We start from the raw sequence: 27418 nt of genomic DNA on the forward strand, positions 1-27418 counted from the left end.
TCTGAGGGGGCTTTAAGAGGCATAAGCCATGATACCTGAAACCCAACATCTTTAATATCTTTAATTATTTTTGAAAAATCTTGGCCACATGTATGAGATATGTATTGTGTAAGTAATCACAAACACACACAGGTTATTCTGCCAACTCTGAGGTCAATTAATCTTGTTTTAAAGAGCTGCCATTATAGCATGCTATTGGAATGCACACTATTGAAGGTCACATCCTCTTGCACCATGTACCTCTTTGGTTTCAGTGCACAACACGCATATGTAACAATAGTAGCAGATGGATTCTAACTTGACTTAAAACAACAAAGAATAACTTTGTACCCTTGCTTCTGTTTCTCACAGGGGAAATAAATAACATGAAAATCCAAAGACAGTTGCCAGTATGATCAAAGTGGCTTTTTAACTTATTCAGCTTGTTCAGTAAGAAACAGCATGCCTTAGATTATAAAAGAACAACAATCTCTCTCTCTCTTCATACCCCAAAATAAAGTTTGTGAATGAAGAGGAATATGTAAAGGAAAACTGTGGGTGTTGCTCATGTGCTTGCTTACCTGCACCCTGTTTTTAGGCCCATTATTTCCATACCTGCTACCAATATTTACCATGTCCAGGGATGGGCTGAAACAAAAATCCACTGAAGGGAATTAGGATGATGGCAGAAGGTGGAGATAAGACATTAAAAATGTGGTGGGGAAAGGAAAGAGAAAGAATGAGCCACTGCTGGTAAAGGTTACTTTTGGGGACTATAATCTACTTTGGATTTCTATGTCTTGTTGTGAAAGCTGGAATAAAATAACAGCAAGAGAGAACTCATTTGAAATGTGGTGCTGGGAAAATTGGTACATATCATGGACTGCTAAAAAGACAAATCGATGGGGCAGAGACCAAATCAAACTTCACTAGAAGCCAGCGTGACCAAACTGAGAATATTGTACTTTGGATGCATCATGACATGACATGACACGACTGGGGAAAAAAAAGATTGGTAAAGTGGAAAGCAGTATGGAAAAAGGAAGATGAATAGAGTCAATAAAAGAAGCCATAGCTTTGAGACTGTAAGACCTGAGCTGGGCTGTTGACAACTGAGGCTCCTGGAATTTTCCCATTCATAGGGTTGCCATAGATCAAAGCCAATTTGATGGCAAATCAACTCATTTTAGATGCTGGGCTGGAGAAGACAAACAAAAGGGTCCTAGTACAGATCAAGCTTTAACACTCCCTTAGAAGCAAAAATGACTAAACTGAGACTAAATTGGTCACATCATGAGAAGGCATGATGCTTTAGAAAGACAATAATGCTAGGAAAGGCAGAAGGTAGTAGAAAGAAAGGAAGACCACATGGCAGATGATTAGACTCAATCAGGGAGGCCACGGCCTGATCCTGCAGGAACTGAACAGAGTGGTTGAGAATAGGGAGGTGTGAAGCTGTCTCATCCCCAACAACCTCCCAGAATCCATCAGATGATATGGCCACTAGGGAATTCAGTCCCCCCAAATGACTCTTGCAGGTTCTGCCTAGTTCTCTGCTGTTGTTTAATGGAAATGCCTCAATTGCTTATGTGTCAGAAGAATTCAAGTAGTAGTGTTTGGAGCAGTGTACAATCCATTTGATGATGTGCCTTTAAAAAAATTAACTATATGAACTGATTTCACATAATTGTTTCAAACTACTAATATCCAGTGCTAACTCTCACTGAAGTAATATATGTTTTTGTAGGCTCAGGATGAAGTCATTGCAGTTTTAAAGGCTGAAAAAATCAATCTGGCTTTACTTGAAGCCCAGTATGGCTTTGTCACTCCAAAGAAGGTCCTTGAGGCGCTTCAGCGAGATGCTATACAAGCCAAAGCTACACTGTGGCAGGAGGATATCTATGAAAAGCCCATGGGAGAGGTATGTATGATGCAAGTATAAAACAGCCTGACCCTGCAACCCCATGAATCAAAGGATCAGTCTCCTTGATTTAGATGGAGAAGGGCAAGTGCCAGCAAAGCAAAATATTGTTCAGTTGAACAGCACAAACAGTGAGCTCAAAGCTTTAGGATTCCAGCCTTTCAATTGCTACTACCAAACTGACATGTGCATTTGCTTTGGCAGCATACTTAAACAGGCTGGATCAGTCTTTAACACCAGAGAAGTAAATTAAGGGAACTTCCTTGTCCTTTAAAAAATAATTATGTGTAACAGACTGTGCAAGAATTCCCCACTGTAGAGGAATATAAATGATATAAATAAACGTAAGGGGGTGTTAATTTATCTAAAAATCTCAGCAGTCAATAATTTTTTTTAAAACCCACTATATGATGACAGCATCCTAAAAGAAACCAGGTAGCTACAGCAAGTTGTCTCAACTTTTGGTACACCAGATGTTTGGGACTACTGGAAGCCCCAGATATAAACATCAGGAGCCCAAAAAACTGAGCATCACTGGGCTAAGGCATCATCCATAAGTTATGCCACATTTTAAAGCACAATTTACTTCATCCCATTTTAAGAAATAGAGTTGTACCTTCATGTCTGTGACTGCCCCCCGCATATACAAAAAGACATGGGACCTCAAGTTGCATTGTCCCTAATGGCAATGTGACATGTGCACAGCCATGTCCATGTGCTGCAAGTGGGGGCAATGGGGCTTGCTGATCGCAGATGCTCAGTTCTGCAGATTGTAAGCCTGCGGATGGTGAGGTCCTGCTGTAATCTTTTTTTTTGTCACAAGTTTGTCACCCTTTCACTTTCCTTTAACATGTGACATTTTCTTTGAATTGCATGCCTCTAGGGAATAGATTTGCTTTTGCTTTGCTTTGCTTTTTGTTTGTTTGTTTGTTTGTTTCTCTCTCCCTCCTCCTCCTCCTCCTTTTCTAAACTTGTATGCAATGTATAATTCAGTGTTATACCAATAAGAGTCTGGTATTGTTTACACAAATCAAGTCTTTCAGAATAGTAGCCTTTTGACTCATTTCAAATGGCCATTGCCTGCAAATTCCAGGGATGAATAAAAATAAGTTGACAATTGACAAGACTTTTATAAAACCAAGAATTTTTATTCTTCTGTTTCTTCTTGGGATAAGCAACATAAGCTTAGTATATCTGGCAAAACACACACACATACACACACAATACCTGGGAAGAGTAGGTTTCCTTTATATTGCATGAATGGTGGGATATGGTCACAGCCTTGTATATGCTTCCTCCCACTCCTGAACCATTTGTTTGTTATGTGTAAGTGGAAATATGGGGTCTGACTGAAACCTAGGTCCTGAAATCACTAGAGAAAAGTGAGTACTGTAGCTATCAAGAGATATGAAAGTAAATACATTTACAACAGCAGCAACAACAACAAAACAACAAGAGATCACAGTGAAAGCAGTGGGGGAGAGAAGAAACAGTGACAACTGAACTCATCTACCAATTTAAACTTTGCTTTATGAACAATGTATTTTGCATGTTTATGACGGTAAAGATGGGTAAAGCATTACAGGAAATAAAAAAGGTGATCAATAATCAAATCTAAATCATTATCAACCTACATTCCCAAATGTCTTCCTCCTGCAGATACAGTGGGCCCTTGGTATCTGTGGGTTTGATATCTGTGGATTAAAGCAACCTTGGATTGAAGTGAAAAAAAACATTTAATTTTTTTAACCTGTTATAGTCAGACTAGGAAGTGGTCCCAGGGCAATTGCGGAGGTGGCTCCAGCAAGATCCAGGCCAATGCCTTGCTCCCCCATGGAGGTCAATCCCACCAGAAAGCCACAGTCAGAACTTAAACCTATTCCTCACTCTCTTTCCTATCCTCACATTACAAGCTGCTGCCAAAATTTAAACCCCTGCCTCACTATTTCCACACCCTCTCACGAGGATGCTAATACCAGACTTTAAACTGCTACTTTCCCACTTGCTCACAAGGAAGCTTCTGCCAGAATTTAAACTCCTGTTGCCTCACTTTTTTCCCCAGTTTCTCACAATGAAGCCACTGCCAGAATTTGCACTCCTGCCTCACTTTGTTTCCCACCTCCACACAAGGAAGCCAGCGCCAGAATTTAACCCCCTTTCCCACCAATACACCTCCTTGACCCATTCCTTCTGCTGCCCCTGCCAAAAATGGATTGGTGGCAAAGGGTCTTATAATCTGGCAGAAGCTTTGTCATGAGAAGGTGGAAAAGGTGGGAAACTGAGAGTTTAAATTCTGGCTGAGCCTTTGTGATAGGAGTGTGGGAAATAGAGCAGGAAGAATTCCTTCCTGGTACTCAGGCCTTGTTCCCATGGTAATTTAAAATGTTAAATATTCACTGAACCATCCATGGTTTTTGGTATCCATGGGGAGTTCTGCAACCAACCCCCCATGGAATACCGAGGGCCCACCATAGCCATGTATAAGTCTAGAAATTTTAGTCAAAAAATTAGTCAGCTTATCCATATGTCAATGTAAGCACTGTTCTTGAACTCTTGTGAAAAAAAGAACAATCTTCTGGTGAAAGGCAAGAGTGCATTCTGTCCTGGAAGCAGTGACACCCCCCCCACAAGGGTTGCCATAACCCGGTTGCAACCGGGTTTTTCCCGGTTTTGGCTGCACCTGCCCGGTCACGGCACGGGTGCAGCCAAAAACCGGGAAAAGCCCGGTTGCAGTGGGGTTGCTAGGCAACCCTGGGGCCTCGCTGCCGGCGGGCTCCTCGCCTCCTTCCTGGTCCCTGTGGGGGCCAGGAACAAGGAGAGGCCCCGGTCCTGGCCTCCAATCGCGGCAGGGCCCAGGCAGGCAGGGCCAGGAACAAGGAGATGCCCCGGTCCTTGGCCTCCGCTCCCCGCCGCGATCACGAGGTTAAAATGTAGGACATAATTTTCAAATGTAGGACACATTTTTGTGTGTCCTACATTTGAAAATTTTGTCCTACATTTTCCCGGTTTGGAGGTCCAGCACTATGGCAACCCTACCCCCTACTCTCTCACCCATCCAGTCTTTAGGGAGAGCACAAATAGTTATTCCTACTGGAATTTTGTAAGTTCTTTGGCATTGTTTCCCTTTGTTCCATTCTTTAGATCCTTTGTTACATCCCCTAGGTTTTACCCTCAACCTATCCATGGGTCGTATCAAAATCCACAATTTTGGTCCCCAAACCTGCTCTTGACTTATATAGGAGTTCAAGTTGTAGTCAAGTATATATGGTATACTTGTTAACGTTCTCTGTAAAAAGTGCCTTGAATAGAATTCTACCCTCAAGCATTTTCCAGGCTTTGGAAAGACATACCTAGTGACACAGGTTCATTGCACACATGTGAGCTAATGCCAGGCCAAATGAACACAACTCATTTCCAAAACTTAAAGCTTTAATGTTCTTCTTTTGGACAAGGACTGATTAAGTACAATGGTAAAGGCTAAAGTCTTTCCAAAATACTGTGGTAATTAGGTCATCAAAACCCAGAGTACGGATGGAAATGATCCAAAGAGCATTCCCTCCTCCCCTTCAAATTCCAAAACAGAATTTGGACTTCTCTCTTGCATATATTATACAAATATTTTCTTCCTAACATTGCATGGCAGCAAAAGAGATTCTGACACCGCTGTATTTGGCAATATCAAAGAGGAAAGTCAAAATGGTACAGATCCTTCATACTCAATGAAGTTCTGGAAATGGAAGAGGCTCATAAACACCATCCAGAATTTTGACGAAGTCTGTTCAAAACTGGAGAGATAAAACCTGGATTTTGTTACTGATGTTAAATATTTATGAAAAGGGGCAGCCAGTAATAGCTACAGCCATTGCAAAGCAAGAGGCAAATCACAATGTGACTTTCCCAAGCTATTCTGGGAGCTTCCTGCCTGCTCTCCTTCCTATCACTGGTATTTTGATTGCTGGTTTCCAAGGGGCTGTTCTCAAGATGCTGCCAACAGTGTGTCAGCTATGCCAGCTGAGAATTACTGAGTTTATTCTACATGCTTCTTAGTTCCAGTTTTAAGTCTGGGGCAATTATACATGTCCAAGAGGAAAAATCAATGCTTCTTTCCCTTCTGGCACAATGAAGCATTAAGAGAGAGAGACAACCTGGTTTTGAAATCATTAAGAACTTCAAGAACCTTGTTCAAAGCCAGCTTGGCTCATTTGTGCTCAGCAACAACCTAATCATTTTATAAAGACAATTTGTTCAGCTCACATCAGACATGCCACAGCAGATGTACTAGAAACAATTTGGTTTGGGGTCACGTGAAGTGGCTCTGAAAAGAAGGGCAAGAGGACTAGGTGAAAAGGCTAAGATGTCTATTTCAACATTTTATCAGCCACTATTTCATTCCAATGTGCTGAACACATATATCTGAAAGTGTGTAGTGGGTTAGTTCAACTGGTGCAATGAAACTTATTTATGCCTGTGTAATCTTGGTTTACAGAAGGAGAGAGCTCAACAAGATCATACTTCAGGATGGTCAACATCTGGAAGTGGCTCAGTGGCACCCCTCTCTCACATCCACCATCCACAACTCCCTGTTTTACCAGCAAGTGTGCCACTGAAGTGGCAGTGAAAATAAGTTATTTTCCTTTAAAGAATGTGTGTACTTACTACACATCTTCTTTACAGGCAGAATCTCACCTCCAACAATGGAATATTACTTATAAGAGATGTAAGAAACAGGAACCTTGTTTTAAAGGAAAAGCAAAGTTGTTTTCAATGCTGTCACTGAAGCAAACTGACAGTAGGAGCAAGTGATGCTTAGATGCTTGCAAAACAAACAAATAAGGTCAGATGTGGCCTACATGTGCTTTGTTGCATAATTCCATCATACTTACTAGAAGAACCATCCCCTCTCATGTCAGTTTGCCTGACCAGATGACGTGGTCTCCTATGTGTGTCATTACTTTCTGAGATACACTTGGTATACATGGATATTTGTGTGACAACATCCCTTCTGCAGAACTCCCTAAAGTTTAGACCACTATCTTCATTGTCTGTGTTCTGCCAGTGTTTCAAAGTCTTTTAAAAAGATGTTCTTGACTGTGTTGCTATTTAGTTTATTAATGTTTACACTTGCCTTTCTAGCTTTCACACACTTTCTAAATGATGTTTTCAGTTTTGGATTGTATTTTGTATTTATTTAGTAAATTTAATTGTGGGATTATTTTTATTTTTCTGTTTATTTTTGCACTTGTTAACCACATTAACTTCTCCTTTGAAGAGAAAATTAGGATAGAAATATTGTATAAATGCAATAAAAATAACAGCAAGCTGTTGACATATCCAAAAGTAGCCATGTTGGCCATAGCACCAACTATAATAATATCCAAAATCCACAAAACATAGATACTTTTATTGGGACAACCAATATATGTGTTGCAAGCTTAAAAAGCTCCACTGGCTTCCTCATCAGGCAAAGGTGTTAAAAATCATACAGGGGGAAATATGTTAGTCATAGGCATTTTGTCAAGCTGCTGTGGTTGTTCTTATCAGTTCAGATGGTATTCAAGTTGCTGAAGTTCTATGGATGAAAGGAGAAAATTTCTCTTTTTACTAGCAAAACTTTCCAACACAGCCTGACCAATTCAGAATGTCTCCTGACCTGCTTTTGTAACTTTCATTCCTTTAGTTTAATTCAGAAATGCCTCTGCATCAACCAGTTATACTTTTTAGTAATTAAACTTCACATATTATGTCACGCAAAGTCCTGTTTTACAATCAACAGTATACTTGACTGGTAACCAGAGCCAAGCACTATCGATATGGGCAAACATTAAATTTAAACACACACACACACACACACACACATAGGGGGAGGGAACATCACTTTCTTATCATACACAAATACTGAACCAGTTCAGAAGAATATAGTTGATTAATAAATTAATATACGCATGACCATTTCCCCATACAAATATGGTTACCAGGCTTGGGTCCTGTGTCAGAAGAAAGGGGGGATATAAATAAAAGAATGAATGAAACAAGCCAGAATGTTAAACCACAATCTAAAGTTGGTTTTAAAAAATGGCTTGTCCTGATCCTTGTTTCTCAGATTGGAAACAATAAGAAATAATGTTTGAATTAATCTAGGCAGTGCTGAATTGCAACAACAACAACAACAATAATAAATAAAAACTTTATTATATCACCGCCCTTCAAAACCTCAGGGGGTTCACAGCAATATAATATACAGACAAACACACATTAAAAGCAATACAATTAAAACAATAAAAAACACAATAGGGGAACTTGTGCCAATCAGCAAACGACTACTGGGGGGGAGGGGGGGAGGGGGGGAGAAGAGGCTCTCAGGGCAAAAAAATAATAATAATAATCAGGGGTAAGCCTGCTTGAAGAAGAACATTTTCAGCCCCTTCTTAAATTGGGCCAGGGAGGTTGCTGAACGGAGCTCAATGGGCAGCGAGTTCCAGAGGGTAGGGGCCGAGGTGGAAAAGGCCCTTCTGGTGGTATTAACCAATCTAGCCTCCGGAACTCTTAACAGATGCTGCCCGGTGGATCTGAGTGTGCGGGGCGGATTGTACGGAGAGAGGCGGTCCTTTAAGTACTCTGGGCCCAAGCCATTTAGGGCTTTATAGGTTATGACCAACACCTTGTATTGCGCCCGGAAGCGAATAGGCAGCCAATGTAGGTCTTTTAAGACCGGTGTTATATGACTGGTCCTAGGTGTGTTAGTGACCAGTCTTGCTGCCATATTCTGCACTAATTGCAGCTTCCGGGTATGGTACAAGGGTTGTCCCATGTAGAGCGCATTGCAGAAATCCAACCGAGAGGTTACCAGAGCGTGTACCACTGTTTCTAGGTCCCCTCGGCCCAGGTAGGGACGCAGCTGGCGTATCAGCCGAAGCTGATAACAGGTGCTCCTGACCGTCGCATCCACCTGAGATGTAAGGTGGAGTGACGAGTTAAGGAGCACCCCCAGACTGCGTACAGAGTCCTTCACGGGAAGCGTGATCCCATTCAGGACAGGTGGAACCACCGCCATCCCTGGGCCAGGAGAACCTATCACAAGTACTTCCGTTTTCTCTGGATTCAAACTGAGTCTGTTTTCCCTCATCCAGCCCATTACCGACTCCAGACAGGCCACGAGAGGAGAGGTGCCATCCCTGGTCACTGCATCAGTCGGAGACATAGAGAAAATTATTTGGGTGTCATCAGCGTACTGATAACCCCGCGCCCCATGTCTCCGGATGATCTCTCCCAGCGGTTTCATGTAAATGTTAAAAAGCATGGGAGACAGAATGGCTCCTTGAGGGACCCCAGATGTTAGGGGTCTCTTGTCGGAGCACACGTCTCCCAGCTGCACCATCTGGAACTTCCCAGAGAGGTAGGACCGGAACCACTGGAGCGCAGTGCCCCCGACTCCCACCTCTGCCAGGCGCTCCAGAAGGATACCATGGTTTATGGTATCGAAAGCCGCTGAGATGTCTAAGAGCACCAACAGGGACACGCTTCCCCTGTCAATGCCCAGACAGAGGTCATCGACCAAGGTGACCATGGCAGTCTCAACCCCGTAGCCCACCCGAAAGCCAGTTTGAAATGGGTCTAGATAATCCGTTTCATCCAGGATCGATTGGAGCTGGATCACAACCGCCCTCTCGATCACCTTACCCAAAAATGGCAACAGCGATACAGGCCGATAATTATTGTGCATCAGGGGGTCAAGGGAGGGCTTTTTTAATAAAGGTCTTACAGTGGCCAATTTTAGATTCGATGGAAATTGCCCGTCCCTGAAAGATGTGTTAATGATCCGGTGTAACATTGAAGTTACCACCGGTCCCCCCTGAGCCGCCAGCCATGAGGGACAGGGATCAAGAGAGCAGGTCGTCTTCCTAACACTCCCAAGGATCCTGTCCACATCCTCGGTACTTACAGACTCAAAGTGATCCAGTTTAACCAAGTCCACAGAAGCTCCGGGCGCCTCTACTCTGGTCTCTGCTCTAATACTGGCATCCAGACCTTCGCTTATCCGAGAGATTTTATCCGCGAAGAAGTTGTTAAATCGGTCACAGCAGGCCTTAGTAGGTTCAAGGATCTGGTTCGGGGCCGGAGGGAGCTGAGTTAGCTCCCTCACAACCCTGAACAACTCTGCTGGACGCGACTCCGCGGACGCGACACGTGCACCATAGAACGAGTTCTTAGCTGCACGTATCGCCTCTCCGTAGTCCTTCAAGAGATGGTCTAGAAGAGTCTGGTCGGATAAGCGCTGGTGTTTCCGCCAGCGATGCTCTAGCCGTCGCAGAACCCGCTTCCTTGCCCGGAGATCTTCCGTATACCAGGGCAAAGAACAAAGTTATTACATGAGGATATGTGGCAACAAGGTCGGTGGCTGCTAAATCTAGAAAACATTCGCAGATATAATTGGGTAGATGTGCATTAAAAGGAAGCAGGGGTGGTGGTGGGGGTGGTAAATAAACCAGGCCTCCAGAAGTCCCTCCCTGCCAGTGTTTATTCCAGCATTTTTAGAGCAACAGTTTTAAAAGCTAGAGTAATCCTTTTATTCCTTTAATAGATATAGAAGTCATATATTCATCCTAGTGCCACAGAATCAACATGTATGCCTAAAGAGAGTTTTGAGCCCAGAGATGATATAAATATGTCTCTTCGTTCATATAATGATTATCAGGACCTTACTAAACTGATCATTTGAGCACTTCAGTTCAAACAGAGATTCATATAACTTTCTAAAGTCACTAGTTGTTGAGCTTCATACAACATAGCTCTGGAGCCAGAATAGGGACATCAGCTAATGAAAATTATTTTCTGCTGCTGCTCTTTTTCATAGGAAAGCGCAAAGCTCATATCGAATTGGCAAGTTTATAACCCTTGTACCTGCTGTAGTGATGGAAGTTCTTCACACGTTCACAAACTCTCACTCAAGACTACGTGTATCACTGAAGATGTGAAGAAGTGCCAAATCTTAAGAAATCAAGAACTTTGTCATGATTTTTTTTTAAAAAAGTCTTCCAGTCTCTCTTCTTTATGACTGATTTCAGACAAATTTATCCATTTTATGTGTTACAAAGCATAAATTGTAGACCAAAAAATACAAGCCCACAGAGACAAACTCTCTTAAAAACAAACAAAAAAAACAAACAAAAAACAAATGAAGTCTAGACAATCTTGGTCAACGGACTTCTAATTTTTGTCAAAACAATAAAGAATGAGGGAAATCTGTTCCATTTTATGTTTCCCTTCATTAGGCACTTATTCAGCTCATTAGTATAACGGTAGCAGCAGCAAAGAACTTTCATCACTTCATAGGGAAGCTGAAACTAATAATTATATGGAACTCAGCCCCTTCCCTTCATAGAATGAACAAAACATTAGTGTGCATCATGGTTAGACAAAGAGCACTGCACCAATTAAGCACCAAGCCAAATGGTGAAAGGACATTTCCAAATAAAACAAAACATTTGAATAAATCAGCAGGATTATACCAAACATACTCTCAACCACAAAGAATAATTCAGATGATATTAATATTCTTTACCAATATCAGGTGTCATTGGTAAGATACGTAATTAAAAATTAGGAGCCACAGTCTACAGAGACTCATAATGTGTGACCAAGAACAGTAAAAACTAGGGCGGGTTACAGACCGCCGAAAAGCAGCAGCCTGCACCCGCCTATTTCCCCGCCGGATCGGGGCCTCAGCAGCCAGAGCGGCAACCGCTGAGGCCCCAATCCGCCGGTTTCCAGGCCGCAGGGAAGCGGCAAAATGCTGCTTCCCTGCCGCCTGGAAAGGGGTGTCCTTGGGGCTCCAAGCCCCAAGGACACCCCGCGACGGCAGGGAGGAGGAGAAAGGGGCCGCTTGGCCCCTTTCTCCTCTGCATCACTGGGTGCAGCTGTCTGAAGGCTGCGCCCAGCGACGCAAAGCCAGGAAGGAGCTCCGAAACGGAGCTCCTTCCGGGACCTTGGAAAGGGTGCACTAGGCGCCCTGGGGCGGCCCCAATATGTCACAACCGCATCGCCTCATTTGGAGGCGGCGCGGTCGTGACGTAGTGATGGCGGCCGTGTGGAATGGCCGCCGCCATTTTCTACGTGCAGAGCGCATACTAAGGGTTAGGGGCATCCGGAAAGGATGCCCCTTTCTAACCCTAGTACGCGCTCGTCGCGTACTTTAAGGCCCGTTTGTAATGGGCCTAGGATTCTAATCTGCTTCTATAGTACAATACTGATTAGGAATCTGTTAGGGCCAGTCAAAAGCAGTGCCTCAATACCTATGTTTTAAAATAACAACCCCCAACCTACTGCCCACCCAAGTGTGTTGGCAAGTGTTGGACTACAGTTCCCACCACTCCCAAACAACATGGCCCAACACTACAGTACTTAGTATTTATATAGCATGATCTTAGTGTGTTGTGGCATTCATCCTTATTACAGCCATGTGTGCTAGACTGAGATTACAGTGGTATTTGCTGGGGTTTTGTTCCATGCCCTCCCGCCATGGATACCAAAATCTGTGGATGCTCAAGTCCTCTTAAATACAATGGCTTAATTCCATATTACAGACATGGCCAATTAAGGCTGACAATAGCTCACCACAATCACTGAATATGGCATAGTTAAACAAAGATTTGTATCAGGAATCTCCCAGATAACGCTCATAATCTCCATGCTATACTCATTCCTAGGTATAAACAATTCATGTATCTTTTAACTGCCCATTCATTCAGTATAATAATCCTATAGCTCCTGCTTCGCTATTCTGCTCCCCAGTTGCCTCCAACAGCATAACACTGATTTTCTCTGACTGCAGCATTACGCTGAACTATCTGTTCACTTATGAGCACTCTTCTTTCAACTGAGCTAAGTTTTAAATGGAACATGTATAAGAAATGGAAAAAGGGGAAAATCACAAAAAAAGGAATTCAAAGAAATAGCAGGCATGTGTAGGGGTAAAGTCCGAAAAGCTAAAGCACACAATAAACTTAAGCTTGCTAGAGAGGTTAAGAATAATAAAAATGACTTTTTTGGATATGTCCGCAGCAAAAGGAAGAAGGAAATGGTAGGGCCACTGCGTGGAAAAGATGGCAAAATGCTAACGGGACAGAGAAAAGGCAGAATTACTCAAGACCTTCTTTGCTTCAGTCTTCTCAGACAAGGAAAAGAGCGCTCAACCTGAGGATAATGGAGCAAAGGACAGAATAGGGGAAATTCAGCACAGAATAAGTAAAGAGATAGTACAGGAATCTAAATGAATATAAGTCTCCAGGACCAGATGAACTACATCCAAGGGTCTTAAAAGAGCTGGCAAATGTAATATCAGAGCCATTGGCAATAATCTTTGAGAACTTCTGGAGAACAGGAGAAGTCCCAGCAGACTGGAGGAGGGCAAATGTTGTCCCCATCTTCAAAAAGGGGAAAAAAGAGGATCCCAACAATTAACGTCCACTTAGTCTGACATCTATACCAGGAAAGATTCTATTTTCCCCTTTGTTGGATCAATCAATTTTATTAATGCTTAAGCCAAAGGCCATTCGCATGATTAAAATGTAAAATCGATGACAGAAATTCAGAATTATTAAATGCTCCATCAAATAACTAACATCCACATTTTATACATTAAACATAATAAAATTCCAGACAATTAAATAAAACAGCATTACAAAGAACTTCAAAGTTTAGATAAGATCATCCCCATGACAGTCAACTGCAATGTCCGCTATAACACTTGCCCGAATTTTGATTGCTGCTGAGGCAAACAGTGAAACATTATAAGTTACCTTAGAATCAATATCAGACAGGAGGAAAAAAAATCTTTTCAGAAGTAGTATTAGACTGTAAATTGGAAAGATTCTAGAACAGATATTTAAACAGAGAGTCTGGGAACATCTAGAAGGCAATGCCATAATCACAAAAAATCAACATGGGTTTCAGAGAAACAAGTCATGCCAAACAAATCTAATCTCTTTTTTTAAATATAAAATTACCAGCTTGGTAGATGAAGGGAATGCTGTGGATACAGCATATCTTGATTTCAGGTTCCCCATGATATTCTTACAAACAAGCTGGTAAAATGCGGGCTAGACAAGGCAACTGTTACATGGATTTGTAATTGGTTGACCAGCCAAACACAAAGGTTGCTCAACAATGCCTCCTTTTCATCCTGGAGAGAAGTGACCAGTGGAGTCCCACAGGGCTCTGTCCTGGGCCCAGTGCTATTCAACATCTTTATCAATGACTTGGATGACAGAATAGGGGGCATACTTATCACATTTACAGATGACACAAAATTAGGAGGAGTAGCTAACACCCCAGAGGGCAGGATCAAAATTCAAAATGACCTGAATAGACTAGAAAGCTGGGCCAAAGGTAAGAAAATGAAATTCAACACAGAGAAATGTAAGGTACTGCACTTAGGGTGGAAAAATGAAATGCACAGATATAAGATGGGGGAACACCTGGCTGAATGAAACTACGCGTGAAAGGGATCTAGGAGTCTAAGTAGACCACAAGTTGAACATGAGTCAACAGTATGATGCAGCAGATAAAAAGTACAATGCAATTTTAGGCTGCATCAATAGAAGCATAGTGTCTAGATCAAGGGAAGTATTCTGCTTTGGTCAGGCCCCACCTGGAATACTGCGTCCAGTTCTGGGCACCACAATTCAAAAAGGATGTTGAGAAACTGGAGCGTGTCCAAAGGAGGGCGAATAAATTGGTGAAGGCTATGGAAACCATGCCCTATGAGGAACGACTTAAGGAGCTGGGGATGTTTAGCCTGGAGAAGAGGAGGTTAAGAGGTGATATGATAGTCCTGTTTAAATACTGAAAGGGATGCCTTATTGAAGAGGGAGCAAGGTTGTTTTCTGCTGCTCCAGAGACTAGGACCCAGAACAATGGATGCAAGCTCCAGGAAAAGAGATTCCACCTCAACATTAGGAGGAACTTCCTGACAGTAAGGGCTGTTTGACAGTGGAACACACTCCCTCGGAGTGTAGTGGAACCTCCCTCCTTGGAGGTCTTTAAACAGAGGCTGGATGGCCATCTGTCGGGGATGCTTTGATTGTGAGTTCCTGCGTGGCAGAATGGGGTTGGACTGGATGGCCCTTGTGGTCTCTTCCAATTCTGTGATTCTATGATTCTTATTGCCTTAACAAAGACAGGAGATCAGACTTCTGACATGTACCTATCAGAGTAGTGCTGGGCACTTCCAGGATCAGAGGAACAAAGTATAAAGCATAACAACTGTAGTCATGGCAAGTATGGACAGGGTTTTTCTTCTTTACTCCCCCCCAAGTCTTTTTCACTTTTTTAAAACAGAGCTGGAAATTGTGCAATCCTCTTAATGTTGATGGACAGTAATTCCCAGCATTCCTTACCATTGGCTGCACTGAATTACAGCTGCTAGGAGTTGCATTCTGACAATAACTTCAGGTCTGCACAATTCCCACCCCTACTCTGAAGAGTAAAAGGCCATAAGGGAGAAAGCTGGAAGTCATCCAGGAACACTGTTTTCCCAAACAAATATAGTGCCTTGCTATGACAAAAGACAGTAAGTGCCATTTTCTACTTGGCTAATCTCTTGTCATATCAGACAAGCGGCAAAATTTTACAGTTCGAAAACATATGTAAAAAGAACAAGAGAAAAATATGAACAGTGAGAAAGTTATGGTTGCCACTGTTAGCCAATTTCCAGACTTTTTCCCAAGCACATTTTAAAAGGCACACTATTCTATTAAACTGAATGGAAACACTTCTCGTTGACCAAAAAAACAAAACAGCACAGTCAGGATACTAAAATGAAGTCTACTTCTGCTTTTGAGAAATCTGTAAAAAGTTTACCTGCAGACACTGGAAATATAATTTCAGTTTACAGAGTATTTATAGAATCATACAGTGACATCCAACAATATTTATTTCTCTCATAAGAACAATAAATGAAATAAAATCTTAAACCTAAAGCATGTTGCTTCAGGGCCATGTCCAATGTTAGTTCCATTTAGATTAACTCAGTTGAAATCAATGGGATTTATGCATGTAACGACTAACAAATCCCATTCCTTTCACTAAAGCGGTTTCCAGACCGCCAAAAAGTACATGGTCGGCATGTATTAGGGTTAGGAAGGGGCATCCTTTCTGGATGCCCCTAACCCTAGTACACGCCGAGCACGTACAAAATGGCGGTGCCCATTCTACATGGGCGCCACCATTTCTTAGCGTCTGCACATCTTGGCGCCATTATGGCGCTTTGCAGCGTCATAATGGCGCTGCAAAAAAGGGCTTCTTTTTGCTGCGCGGAGGAGTCGCGTGGTTTGGCCGCTGAGGCTCCTCCACGCAGCAAATAAGGGCACTGGCAGACCGCCCTTTTGGGCAGTCTGTAAAGCGCCTAAGTTTATTTTTGTTGGGATAAATATTGCATTCAGCCAAAGTTAGAATATGGACTATGGTAGCATTGCAAGAAATGTATGACTGTACATGGGATAAACAGATTGGGATGAAAATTGGGATTGATCCCCTAGTTTAAAATACAGTTGCAATTACATAATAACTAACTGTAAGAAACTGTAAGCAGAAATTATGGTGTGTGTTTTCCCAGTTTCTACTCAAGGCTGATAGTATTTACATCAATATTGCTACTTCCACAGCCAACACTTTAAATGAGAAGACTGAAATTTTGGAAACAGTATATGTAAAATAACAAACTGTTTGAGAGCTTGTTATTGAACATAATAGTACAGTAATTATAATTTGTTTAAAAATTTCTCACCAGTGATGGAGCAAAAATAATTTTAGCAAAGTAAATGCATCCCTGAACTTAATGTGTAGTGGCTCATTTTCCCATAACTTGTATTAGTGCAAAGTTCTAGTCAGAATCCAAATGAAGGGATTTTTTAAAAAAAAAACATAAAGGAAGAAAATCAAAGTATTAACAGAATCTTGTTTTTTCTTTAGCTCGACAAAGTAATGGAAAAACATAAAGAAAGCCACAGACGGATGCTGGAGCAGCTCTTAATGGTAGAAAAATCTCATAGGCAAACTCTTTACGATCTGGAAGATGAGAAGAGGAAACATGCCGAATACATGGAGAAAAGTGATGAGTTTACTAATTTACTGGAACAAGAACAAGAAAGGTAAGCAAGCTTTAAAACTATCCAGTGGACTTTAAAACCTTGGTACTTGGCAAGTATTTTTTGACTAATCTTCTTCTCCTGATTCATATCCAATACAGCATTTGAACACATCAAGAATGTAAAGAGAGGTAGTCAACTTACGTATAAAAAATGTTTTATAACAGCATAATGTAGACACACTCATATGCATTTATCTTCCCCATCTCTCACTTGTTTCCATCTCCTCAGCCTCCTTTGGAACAGTTTCCCCCAGAATAGTAGAAACAGGCCTTTTGAGGTAATAATAATATGACAAGAACTGTTCAAGGACAGAGTACAGATTCTTCTTTAAAGACCTTGTGCCTGTCTTCTGAATACCTTGTCTTTCACGTTCAGTACATAGAACCATAGAATAATAGTGTTGGAAGAGACTGCAAGGGCCATCCAGTCCAACCCCCTCCCTGCCATGTAGGAAATCTCAATCAAAGCATCCCCGACAGATGGCCATCCAGCCTCTGTTTAAAGACCTCCAGGGAAGGAGACTCCACTACACTCCGAGGGAGTTTGTTCCACTGTCAAACAGCCCTTACTGTCAGGAAGTTCCTCCTAATGTTGAGGTGGAATCTCTTTTCCTGGAGCTTGCATCCACTGCTCCGGGTCCTAGTCTCTGGAGGAACAGAAAACAAGTTAGCTCCCTCCTCAATATGGCATCCCTTCAAATATTTAAAAAGTGCTATCACATCACCTCTTAATCTTCTTTTCTCCAGGTTAAACATCCCCAGCTCCCTAGGTCATTCCTCATAGGGCATGGTTTCCAGGCCCTTCACCCTTTTTGTAGCCCTCCTTTGGACACACTCCAGTTTCTCAACATCCTTTTTCAATTGTGGTGCCCAGAACTGGACACAGTATTCCAGGTGGGGCCTGACCAGACCAGAATAGAGTGGGACTATTACTTCCCTTGATCTAGACACTATGCTTCTATTGATACAGCCTAAAACTGCATTGTACTTTTTATCTGCCACATCATACTGTTGATTCATGTTCAACTTGTGGTCTGCATAGACTCCTAGATCCCTTTCACATGTCGTTTCTTTCAGCCAGGTGTTTCCCCATCCTATATCTGTGCATTTCATTTTTCCGCCCTAAGTGAAGTACATTATATTTCTCCGTAGTTGAAATTCATTTTGTTAGCTTTGGTCTAGATAATGTGGCAATCGCTTTTATGTTGCTGGACGTTCTGCATCTCTTGATGCATCTTCAAAAAGCTATCTTTAAAAAGCTACCATTTGGGTCAAGGGAATGTCATTATTCCTTCTTATTGAGTGATACTGGTATAGAAGGAAAAGCATATCATTCTCTTCCATAAAATGTCTTTCCAACAAAATTTTCTGGACTCATCCCCATGCCAATTTGGTAATGTGTGAACTGCACAACAGACTAAAATGTTTTAAGGATCTGATCAAGTAAGAGTGAAGAACATGTAGGCCTCTAAAGATGATATTGTACTAGTGTGTCCATAAGCCCTATCATAGCCAAATTTGGGGAATTATGCAGTCAAAGCCAAGTAACATCTGGAGGACCACAGATATTGCTCTTGTTTGTATTAAACTTTGGTGATTGCCTGTGAATATGTCCCAAGTATATCTCATAATATAAATAAATTATACTTTTAAAGTATATTGTACAATTCTGAATAATTAATGATAATACATTAGTAATCACAACATGTATGAGAAGATTGCACCTTTGATATAATACAAAGAAGATTGCCTCCTATTCCTGAAACCAATGGAAGCAGCCAGGAACCAGACCCAAAACACCAGACAGAATAAAAAGACAGTGAAAGACTGTCTTACTAAAAGTTGTTAACAGTTCAGCAGTCTGGAGAAGACCACTAACTGTGAAATTGCTTCAAAAAGCTGCAAAAGTGGGATATAATGGACTGATAGCATTGGAGATGAATCACCTAATTATCCTAAAGACAATCAGTGCACAAACTTACATGTCAGTTATATGGTAATATTTCCAGGGGTAGCTGTGCTGACCATATAACCAAGCTCAATATGGTAATGTTGTTAATACAGTATCAGATTCTGTGAATGGCATGCCACACAGTGGTGGTGAGGGGACTTTATATTTTTCACAACTGGAAGCCTCATCATCTGTAGTGCAGAAATGAAAATGTAAACCAGTGGTTCCCAAACATTTGTCTTCCAGATGTTTTGGACTTCAGCTCCCAGAATTCCCAAATGTTGTCAAACTGGCTGCGGCTTCTGGGAGATGAAGTCCACAACACTGGGAGGGTCAAAATTTAGTAACCACTGATGTAAAATCAGCAAGAACTATGTTTTCTTCAGCTAGTAACAAAGTACAGAATATGCTCAGAAAAACCACCTTGTGTTCTGAAGATTCCAGAAAGAGTCAGCTAAAGAAGGCAAGCAATCAAGTAGTAAGTGAAAGGAATGCTGCATATGATATCAAAGGTAGAATTAAACAAATATATTGCTGAAGGGATATTTTAAGCTGTAGATTCTTATACTAGCAGGGAGATAGACAAGATCCGTGGTTCTCAACCTTTGTTCCTCCAGATGGTTTGAACTGGAGGTCCCAGAATCCATCATCACTAGCCATGCTGGCAGAGGCTTCTGGGAGTTGGATTACAAAACAGCTGGAGGATCAGAAGTTGTGAAACGTTGGACTAAATGGTGCTTGACGAACCCATCTTATTCTTTTACTCTCTGGTTCTATGAAATGAAAGGTTATATGAATAGGTCTGTTTGTCACTAAACCGCATATGTGGTGGGGGGGGGGGAGAAAAAAACATTTTTATTGAATTGCCTGCACTTGGAAGCAGGAATTAGACTTTTTTAAAAAACTCCCAAAGAGAACAGGAATTATGGTCACATTTCCTTCTCCCCGGACAGCAACATTTGATTCTCGAAAGTATGAGAACATTGTCCCTGTATCCCATTGCTCGGAACAGCTTCCAGATGGAAATGCTGGGTGTGAGAACGTCAAACCCATTCTAACCTCACAAGATGCAGAGATAATACTTCCGCTCTTTGCAGGCATAACCTCATGTTTCATATATCCTGGCACTGCTTGCAACATTCAGCCTTCCTGCTACACCTTCTTCCTTTAAGTCTGCCACACAAAACATGCTGGCTATCTTAACTACTTAAATATATATGGAATCAACATTAAAAATATTCTCCTCCTAATCATGTAAGCAGAAAGAAAATTATGCATTGATAACTACAAATAGATGCAGTTATGAAGCAAAAAGAAGGGGAAGTGTATAACAGCAGAAATTATTCAGAACAGTACCACTATATATAATGAGAAAAACCCAAGAGCCAAAATTCAGAACTGACCTTTCTACACTTTTTCTCTGAAATGGATGCACACACATTTAAAATAAAAAAACAAGCAAAGAAAAGAAAAGTTGCCAAAGTGTTGGGGAAAATGGTGTTATTAAATGAAACAGAATGTGATGTCAACTACAAACAGATCAGTACAAGACTGAAAGAAAGATGGCAAATAGACTTTTAGAGGCGGAGGACAAACATCTGATTAAAATTTGACCCACCCACCCCCTGCATAATAGTTGGAAATGGATTGTTATTCTGCTCTACAATATTTACTAATATCTGTCTGGAAAGGAAAAACTGAGGTGGCTAATGAGACCTTAGAGAATGCAATAATAGATTTTAGATTAAGTCTTGATTTTTGTGTTTTCTTTGGAGTGCTCATTTTATGTGGAAAACCCTAAAGGGGTATGATGTCACATCTTGAATGGCGTCCAAAACATTTGCCAAATGATGTTGCCATCAGGATCCCTTAGCAATTTGCCTTCCAAAGTGAGAAAGCTCTCTCACACAAGTTAAGGCAAAGTATTATTATGCTATACAGAGGTCATTCTTTTCTCTCTCCCTCTTGCACACACTCCCTCTCTCTCTCTCTCTCTCTCTCTCTCTCTCTCTCTCACACACACACACACACACACACACACACACACAAGATGGTACTGTGCTCTGGGATTCTAACTTTTTAAAATAGCCAAGGGCAGGGTGACCAGATGTCATAACCACAAAAGAGGACAAGACACTGCAAAATGTAGGAAATTCAAGAAAATGTAAGACATTACCAGTTCTAGTTCTATTTTGTCCTAGTTCTATTTTGCAGAACAGCAAACCTGCTGGCACAGTGGTTAAATGCCTGTACTGCAGCCACTCACTCACAAACCGCAAGGTTGCGAGTTCAATACCAGAAAAAGGACTCAAGCTCAACTCAGGCTTGCATCCTTCCGAGGTTGCTAAAATGAGTACCCAGATTGTTGGGGGCAATTAGCTTACACTTTGTCAACCGCTTAGGGAGTGCAAAAGTGCACTGATAAGCGGTGTAGAAATGTACTTGCTATTGCTATTACCAAACAAAAGCTAAAGTCACCAATATAAATATGATTAATTTCATATGGTGTATTTACAGCTATGTTACATGTACTATATTTTATTATGTACTCAACACAACCATATTTTTCTTGTGAACCTATCTTTACTAAAATGTCCTTTTGGCTTGCAATATACTTATAGAACTCTGAACAAAACAGATGCTTAAAATGGTACTTTACTAGCAACAAACCCTTGACTGAATCTATATTGAAAGTACTACTTTCCTTTGTTTCCCCATTTGCTCTCCCATCCCTCCTGTTTTTTTTCCTCAGCTCAAATCACACACACCCTGTTCCCCTTGGTGCATTGGCGCTTCAGCAACCCAGATCCACCTTTCCTTATGGCTCAAAATAGATAATGTTTTGCAATTCCTCTCAGACCCTAGATGTAAGGCTGAAATATAGGACATGTTTAGGGGAAAAAGGGAGTCTGGACTAGGATGGTATGCCTCATCCCTACACATGCTCCACACTCCCAGATTCTACATAAGGCCAGAAGGTCTAGCAGCAATTATGCTCTCCTTGTTCCTGCAAAATCACTTTCTGCCAGTAGGTTAAATGTTGCCCTATGAGGTTGAGTAAATAAAACTGGAGAATGAACCTTAGCTACCTATTAGATTGGGAACCCTGATAATTAAATTTTGTGAAAAAGAAAGAAAAGCATCCCTATGTCAGAAAGGTAGTCTTACAAAGATGGTAAGGTAGATGCAATAGCAAGCAAGCAAGCAAAAGCAAGTACATTTCTATACTGTACTGCTTATCATAGCTCTTAAGCATTCCCTAAGTGGTTTACAATGTGTAAGCTAATTGCCCCCAACAAATTGAGTACTCATTTTAGCGACCTCAGAAGGATGCAAGGCTAAGTTGACCCTGAGCCTCTGGCTGGGACTGAACTCACAACCTTGTTTGCGAGTGAGTGGCAGCAATACAGGGATTTTAACCACCACTGCACCATCAGGTTAACAGATTAGCAGGTTTGCTGTTCTGCAAAATATAAATGTAATGAGCACATTGAAGCCCTCTTATTTTCTTGGTTTGCTCTAACATGGCCTTAAAATGGCTGCAAAATAAACCTACTCTAATCAAAGACACTCCAAGATTTTAGCAAAATTAGTGTTCAATCTGTATACTGAATGGCTGGGTATATGTACTGACAATATATCCTCTCTAGTCTTCACAGATTGAAAACCGATAGCACTATGATTCCACTTTAATATTTATTTTTTATTTATTTACATATTTATATCCCATCCTGCATCAAGAGATCTCAGGGCAGCTTACCAATAGTATTTAAAAAAGGTTAAACAAGTTGAAAAGCAGATCTTAATCCTTAGATGGGCACATAAGGTCCCAAGCTGTTTAGGGCTTTAAATGTCATTGTAAGGGCCCTGAAACCTGAACCTAAATCCAGACCAGGAACATATTTGCAGCCATTACAATTGTTTTAAGACTGGCACTACATGCTGTCTATATCGTGTTTCAGTCTGCAGTCGAGCTGCTGAATTTTGCACTAGCTTCAGCTTCCACGTCTTCTTCAAGGACAGCCCCCTGTAGAGTACATTACAGTACTCTAATTGGGTTAACAGTGCATGGACTACAGCTAGGTTCTCTCTGTCCAGGAAAGGCTGTAGCTGGCACTCCAGTAGAAACTGGCACCAAGTACTCCAAACTATAGAGTCTACTTGGGCCTCCAGTGACAAGGATCAATCTAGGAGCACTCCCAAGCGACGTACCTTCAGGGCTCCTTAAGAGAGAGTGCACTCCCATCCAGAACAGGCTGTTTACCCCATTTCTGCATCTAAGAACCACAAATCCACAGATCCTCCATCTTATCAGGATTCACTGATTCAGTTGAACTGACTCTTATTCAGCCCATTACAGCATCCAGGTACCGGTCAAGCACCTGCACAGCCCCAGTTGATTTGGATAACATGGAGAAATAGAGCTGACTGCCATCAGCATACTGCATCCTAATCTACTTTTGACCTCTGGCAGCAGCTTTATGTAAATAGCGAACAGGATGGGGGATAACCTGTGGTTTCCCACTGCTTAATAGCCATGAGACTGAACAGGAATCCCCCAGTGTGACTCTCTGGAACTGGCCCTCCAGGTAGGCACAGAACCACTGCAGAACAGTGCCTTCTACTCCCATCCCACAGAACCAAGCCAGTATGATCAAAGCCAGTGAGAGATATAAGAAGATCAGCAGGGAAGCACTCCACCTATCTTTCCCTTGGAGTAGGTCATCAATCAGAGCAACGAATGTCATTTCAGTACTTCACCCTAGTCTGAAACTGATCTAGATATCTGTTTTCCCCAAGAATGTCTGGCATTGCCCAAGCACATGCTCAAGCACCTTGGCCCAAAATGGAATATTTGCAAAAGGGCAATATTTCCCTTCTGTGCTCAGGGAGGTCCTCTTTAGAAGAGACCACACCACTGCCTCCTTCAAGGCAACAGGCACCTCCCTCTGGAATAGTGAGGCATTTACTACTCTCTGGATACACCAATCAATCCACCTCTGTTAGATTTTATCATTCAAGAAAGATAAGGGTTAAGTGCATCACCAAACTAGAAACCTCAGGATTCCACTGAATCTGGCCATGATGATTAAAACAGAATCATAGTGTTATGTTGTTTGAAAGGGCTCTGATTCTCATTAGCTAAGCTCCTAGAAAACATTATATATTGCTTATGTGTATTTTCTACATTCTCTGTATTAAATTTATTTGCACTGAACAGCATTGATTTAAAAGGAAGGAAAATGTATGCTCTTTGAAACAGCAATACAATTAAAAAATTAATTGCCCTAATTAGGTATCTCAACACAATACAGCTAACACTCAAGAATTGGTGGTTCCTAGAAATGATTGAACATGCATACCGTAGTTCTGGATTTCTTTTTGCGTCTCCATTGTGTTTGTGTTTTAATGTATTGTACTACATACCTCAGGAGGAAAAAAAGACAGAGATATTGGTATGCTGACAATTCCCCCTTCCCTCCATTTCATCCTTTTAGATCCATTCATTTCAGCACTAACTTACCTGGAGTCATAACTGAGAGAACTATGTTTTGCTCTTTGTATCCAGGACTCCAAGGAGCTTATGCTCCTATATGTGTGACAATATTTTCCTCATTTCATAAACTTTCCTTGCTGTGCAAAGATTGTTTCTAACAATTTATCAAAGTTGGAAGTGCATTTCAGGGATGGTAAAAAGGCAAACTAGTGTGCAAATGAAAACTTCCCATTAATCTTGGGCCATATAAACAATAACATCCATAAAACCATTTTGAACCCGTCTATTGTACTTTTGTGATTTCAAATATGATTTCAAAAGCTATTTCCTTTTGCTTTATTCAAGTAAAAATAAAGCTAAAATGAATTCTATAGGCTGAATGCAACATCAAGACCATTAGCATTCATCCCGACTGCTACGGAAACTATATATTGTATTATATAGAAATGATTTGACAGTCTACTGGCTCAAAATATTTCATACTGTCATTATTTACTTTTTGAAAGAAACGGAATCTCCTAAGGATATTTACATACAAGATTACAGTGTCTGCATAGAATGCAAACAGCACATAAATACCATTGACTTTAGTTGACATATATGTCCAGCAGATTCTAATTTCATGCACACTGAGCTATTGTTGAAGAATGCATTGTACTCAAATGCAATCATTTCCTTTTTGCTTTCTGGCAAGTTGTATGTATTACATACAATGAAGACTATGTCTTCCAAGTTGTGAAATGGATGCCAGATCTCTGTACATTTGACTAGTTTCATGGGTATCTTGTGTTTTGTAGGTGAGTGAGCAAGACCCTCCACAAACACAAATTTAGTTCTGTCTAACACCCCAGTGGGAGATTTCAAATATTTTAACCACTACAACATACAGATAGGCTCAAGGAAGTGATGCACACAGACTAATGACTTCATGCAAGCATTTCAAGAACAGCCTACCACTTCACAACATAACTTTCAACAGATGTTGGGAAAGCATACCCTTGTCAAAATCCACATAATTCAAAGGTTTCCACAAATATCCTAGTGCACAATAAAAGGTTAAAATAACGACACTGAATCAATTCATCTTTTAAAAGTAAAAAATAAATCAGTTTTTGAGCAGGGGAAAGACTAAAGGATCTAAGTACATTAGACATGCACTCAGTTTCCCTGTACCTAAGCAATATTGTCCAGCTATTCTGTCTTCAATATATAGACTAAAAAGAGATAGAAGATTGATCTATTAGTGTCTTTCCATCAATGTTCATGTGCTCAAATTTTAGGAATCCAATACTTTATTTGCATAGCTTCAATTACAGTAAACATAGACCTAATTTTAAAACGAACTTCTGTATAATCAGAGAGACTTCAGTCAAGAATGATACCTCACTTGTTTATGTTTTCCTGGTCTGCCTACCAAGCACAAGACCAAATTCATTAAACAAAATGAAGTGAAGCCAGAACTGTATAATTTTAAAAAGTTTCTCCTTTCAGCATTACAAGGAGAGAGAAAAAAAACTTTGACCAAGACCACAGGTAGGACATTTCATGACTATCTAATGTCTTATAACCAAGTGAAGGAGACCACCACTAGCATACTTTCAGCAAATACTATCTGAAATACCTATCAAGAAGTAGTGAGCACAAAACAATTTCCTTAAAATATTTTTTTAAACATGAACCACTAAACTCCATGGCCTTCTTCCATGGCCAATGTATATAAAATGCACTCACTCACTCACTCACTCACTCACAAACACACACCAACCCTTCCATGAAGTGTATAACTGGAAAACATGGCTACAAAGACTGAGAGTGATATGCCAATACAGCTGATGCCTACGGAAAATATAATTTTTTTAACCCTCTTATAGAAGGTGACACACAACCTTAGACTCAAATTAAGTCAGGGAGATTAACCTGCATTTCATTCCCATTTATAAATTTATTCAGTAAGAGGGTACAATGAGCCAAATATATCGACCAAAATTCTGAAATGTCACATATTCCTGAAATATTATGTGTTTCAAACCATTTGTATAATCAAGTTTCTTCATAATTTGCAACATGGCAGTATGTTCAGAGGCAGTGATAACTCTTAATGCCAGAAGCTGGTGATAAACTGTAACAATTGCATGCCAATTACATCCTGGAAACATCTGGCTAGAATCTGCTGGAAATAGGATTCTGGACCATTTATTATTTATTAAATTTATATCCTGCCTTTCTGTTAAAAACAGGGAGGGGGCACTGACAGCAGCTAAAAATAATAAAAGCAGTTGAAAACATATTTTAATTAAAGCATAACATCCAAAGAAATACATTAAAATGTAATTAAACAACAGTGAAAGAAATAGACAACATCCACCCAACTAAAATTTCCAGAGCAAAAGATTCGTTCACATGTGAAAAACCTAAATTTGGGCTTCTCAGAGAGGGAGCAACATCAGCCTCACTTAGCAGAAAGTTCCAAAGTTTCTATTACACTACTGCCAACTTTGTATTACTCCAAAGGCAAGAAAAAGCCACTTACCTACAAAAAGAAAAATCTTACAAAGTGTGTAGGTCTATATGAGAGAATATGGTCCAGATACACCAGTCTCAAATTAAGGTCTTTACTGGTTATAAGCAGTACTTTTAATTGTACCTAGAAACAAACTAGTAACCAGTGAACCTATTTTAACAAGCGGCCCTTTCCCACTACCAAATTATAGCTCTACGGTTCCACTTTAACTGCCATATTACTATATATGAAATCCCAGGGTTTGTTGTTTTGGGAGGCGTAAACGCTCGCTGACTGAGAATTCTAAACATTCCTCCCTAAACTGCAAATCCCAGGAGTCCATGAGATCTAACTAAGGCAATCAAAATGGTATTATAATTGTGTAGTGTGAATGGTCTCAAAGCTAACATGCTCCAGTCCTGGAA

The 27418-nt window shown here is 40.9% G+C and overlaps 2 protein-coding genes across 3 annotated transcripts in view; one reads left to right on the forward strand and one right to left on the reverse strand.

Annotated features, from left to right (window-relative positions):
* Positions 1–27418, reverse strand: part of CMSS1 (cms1 ribosomal small subunit homolog) — a 257043-nt gene that overhangs the window by 165178 nt on the left and 64447 nt on the right. The window lies entirely within an intron of this gene.
* Positions 1–27418, forward strand: part of FILIP1L (filamin A interacting protein 1 like) — a 231808-nt gene that overhangs the window by 142829 nt on the left and 61561 nt on the right. For both annotated transcript variants that reach the window (XM_042456821.1, XM_042456822.1), the window contains exons 3-4: positions 1727–1900; positions 16868–17046. In XM_042456821.1, coding sequence (XP_042312755.1) covers positions 1727–1900; positions 16868–17046 — 353 coding nt within the window. The remainder of the gene's footprint in view (positions 1–1726; positions 1901–16867; positions 17047–27418) is intronic.

This window comes from Sceloporus undulatus, chromosome 3 (genome assembly GCF_019175285.1).
Source record: "Sceloporus undulatus isolate JIND9_A2432 ecotype Alabama chromosome 3, SceUnd_v1.1, whole genome shotgun sequence".
NCBI classification, from domain to species: Eukaryota; Metazoa; Chordata; class Lepidosauria; order Squamata; family Phrynosomatidae; genus Sceloporus; species Sceloporus undulatus.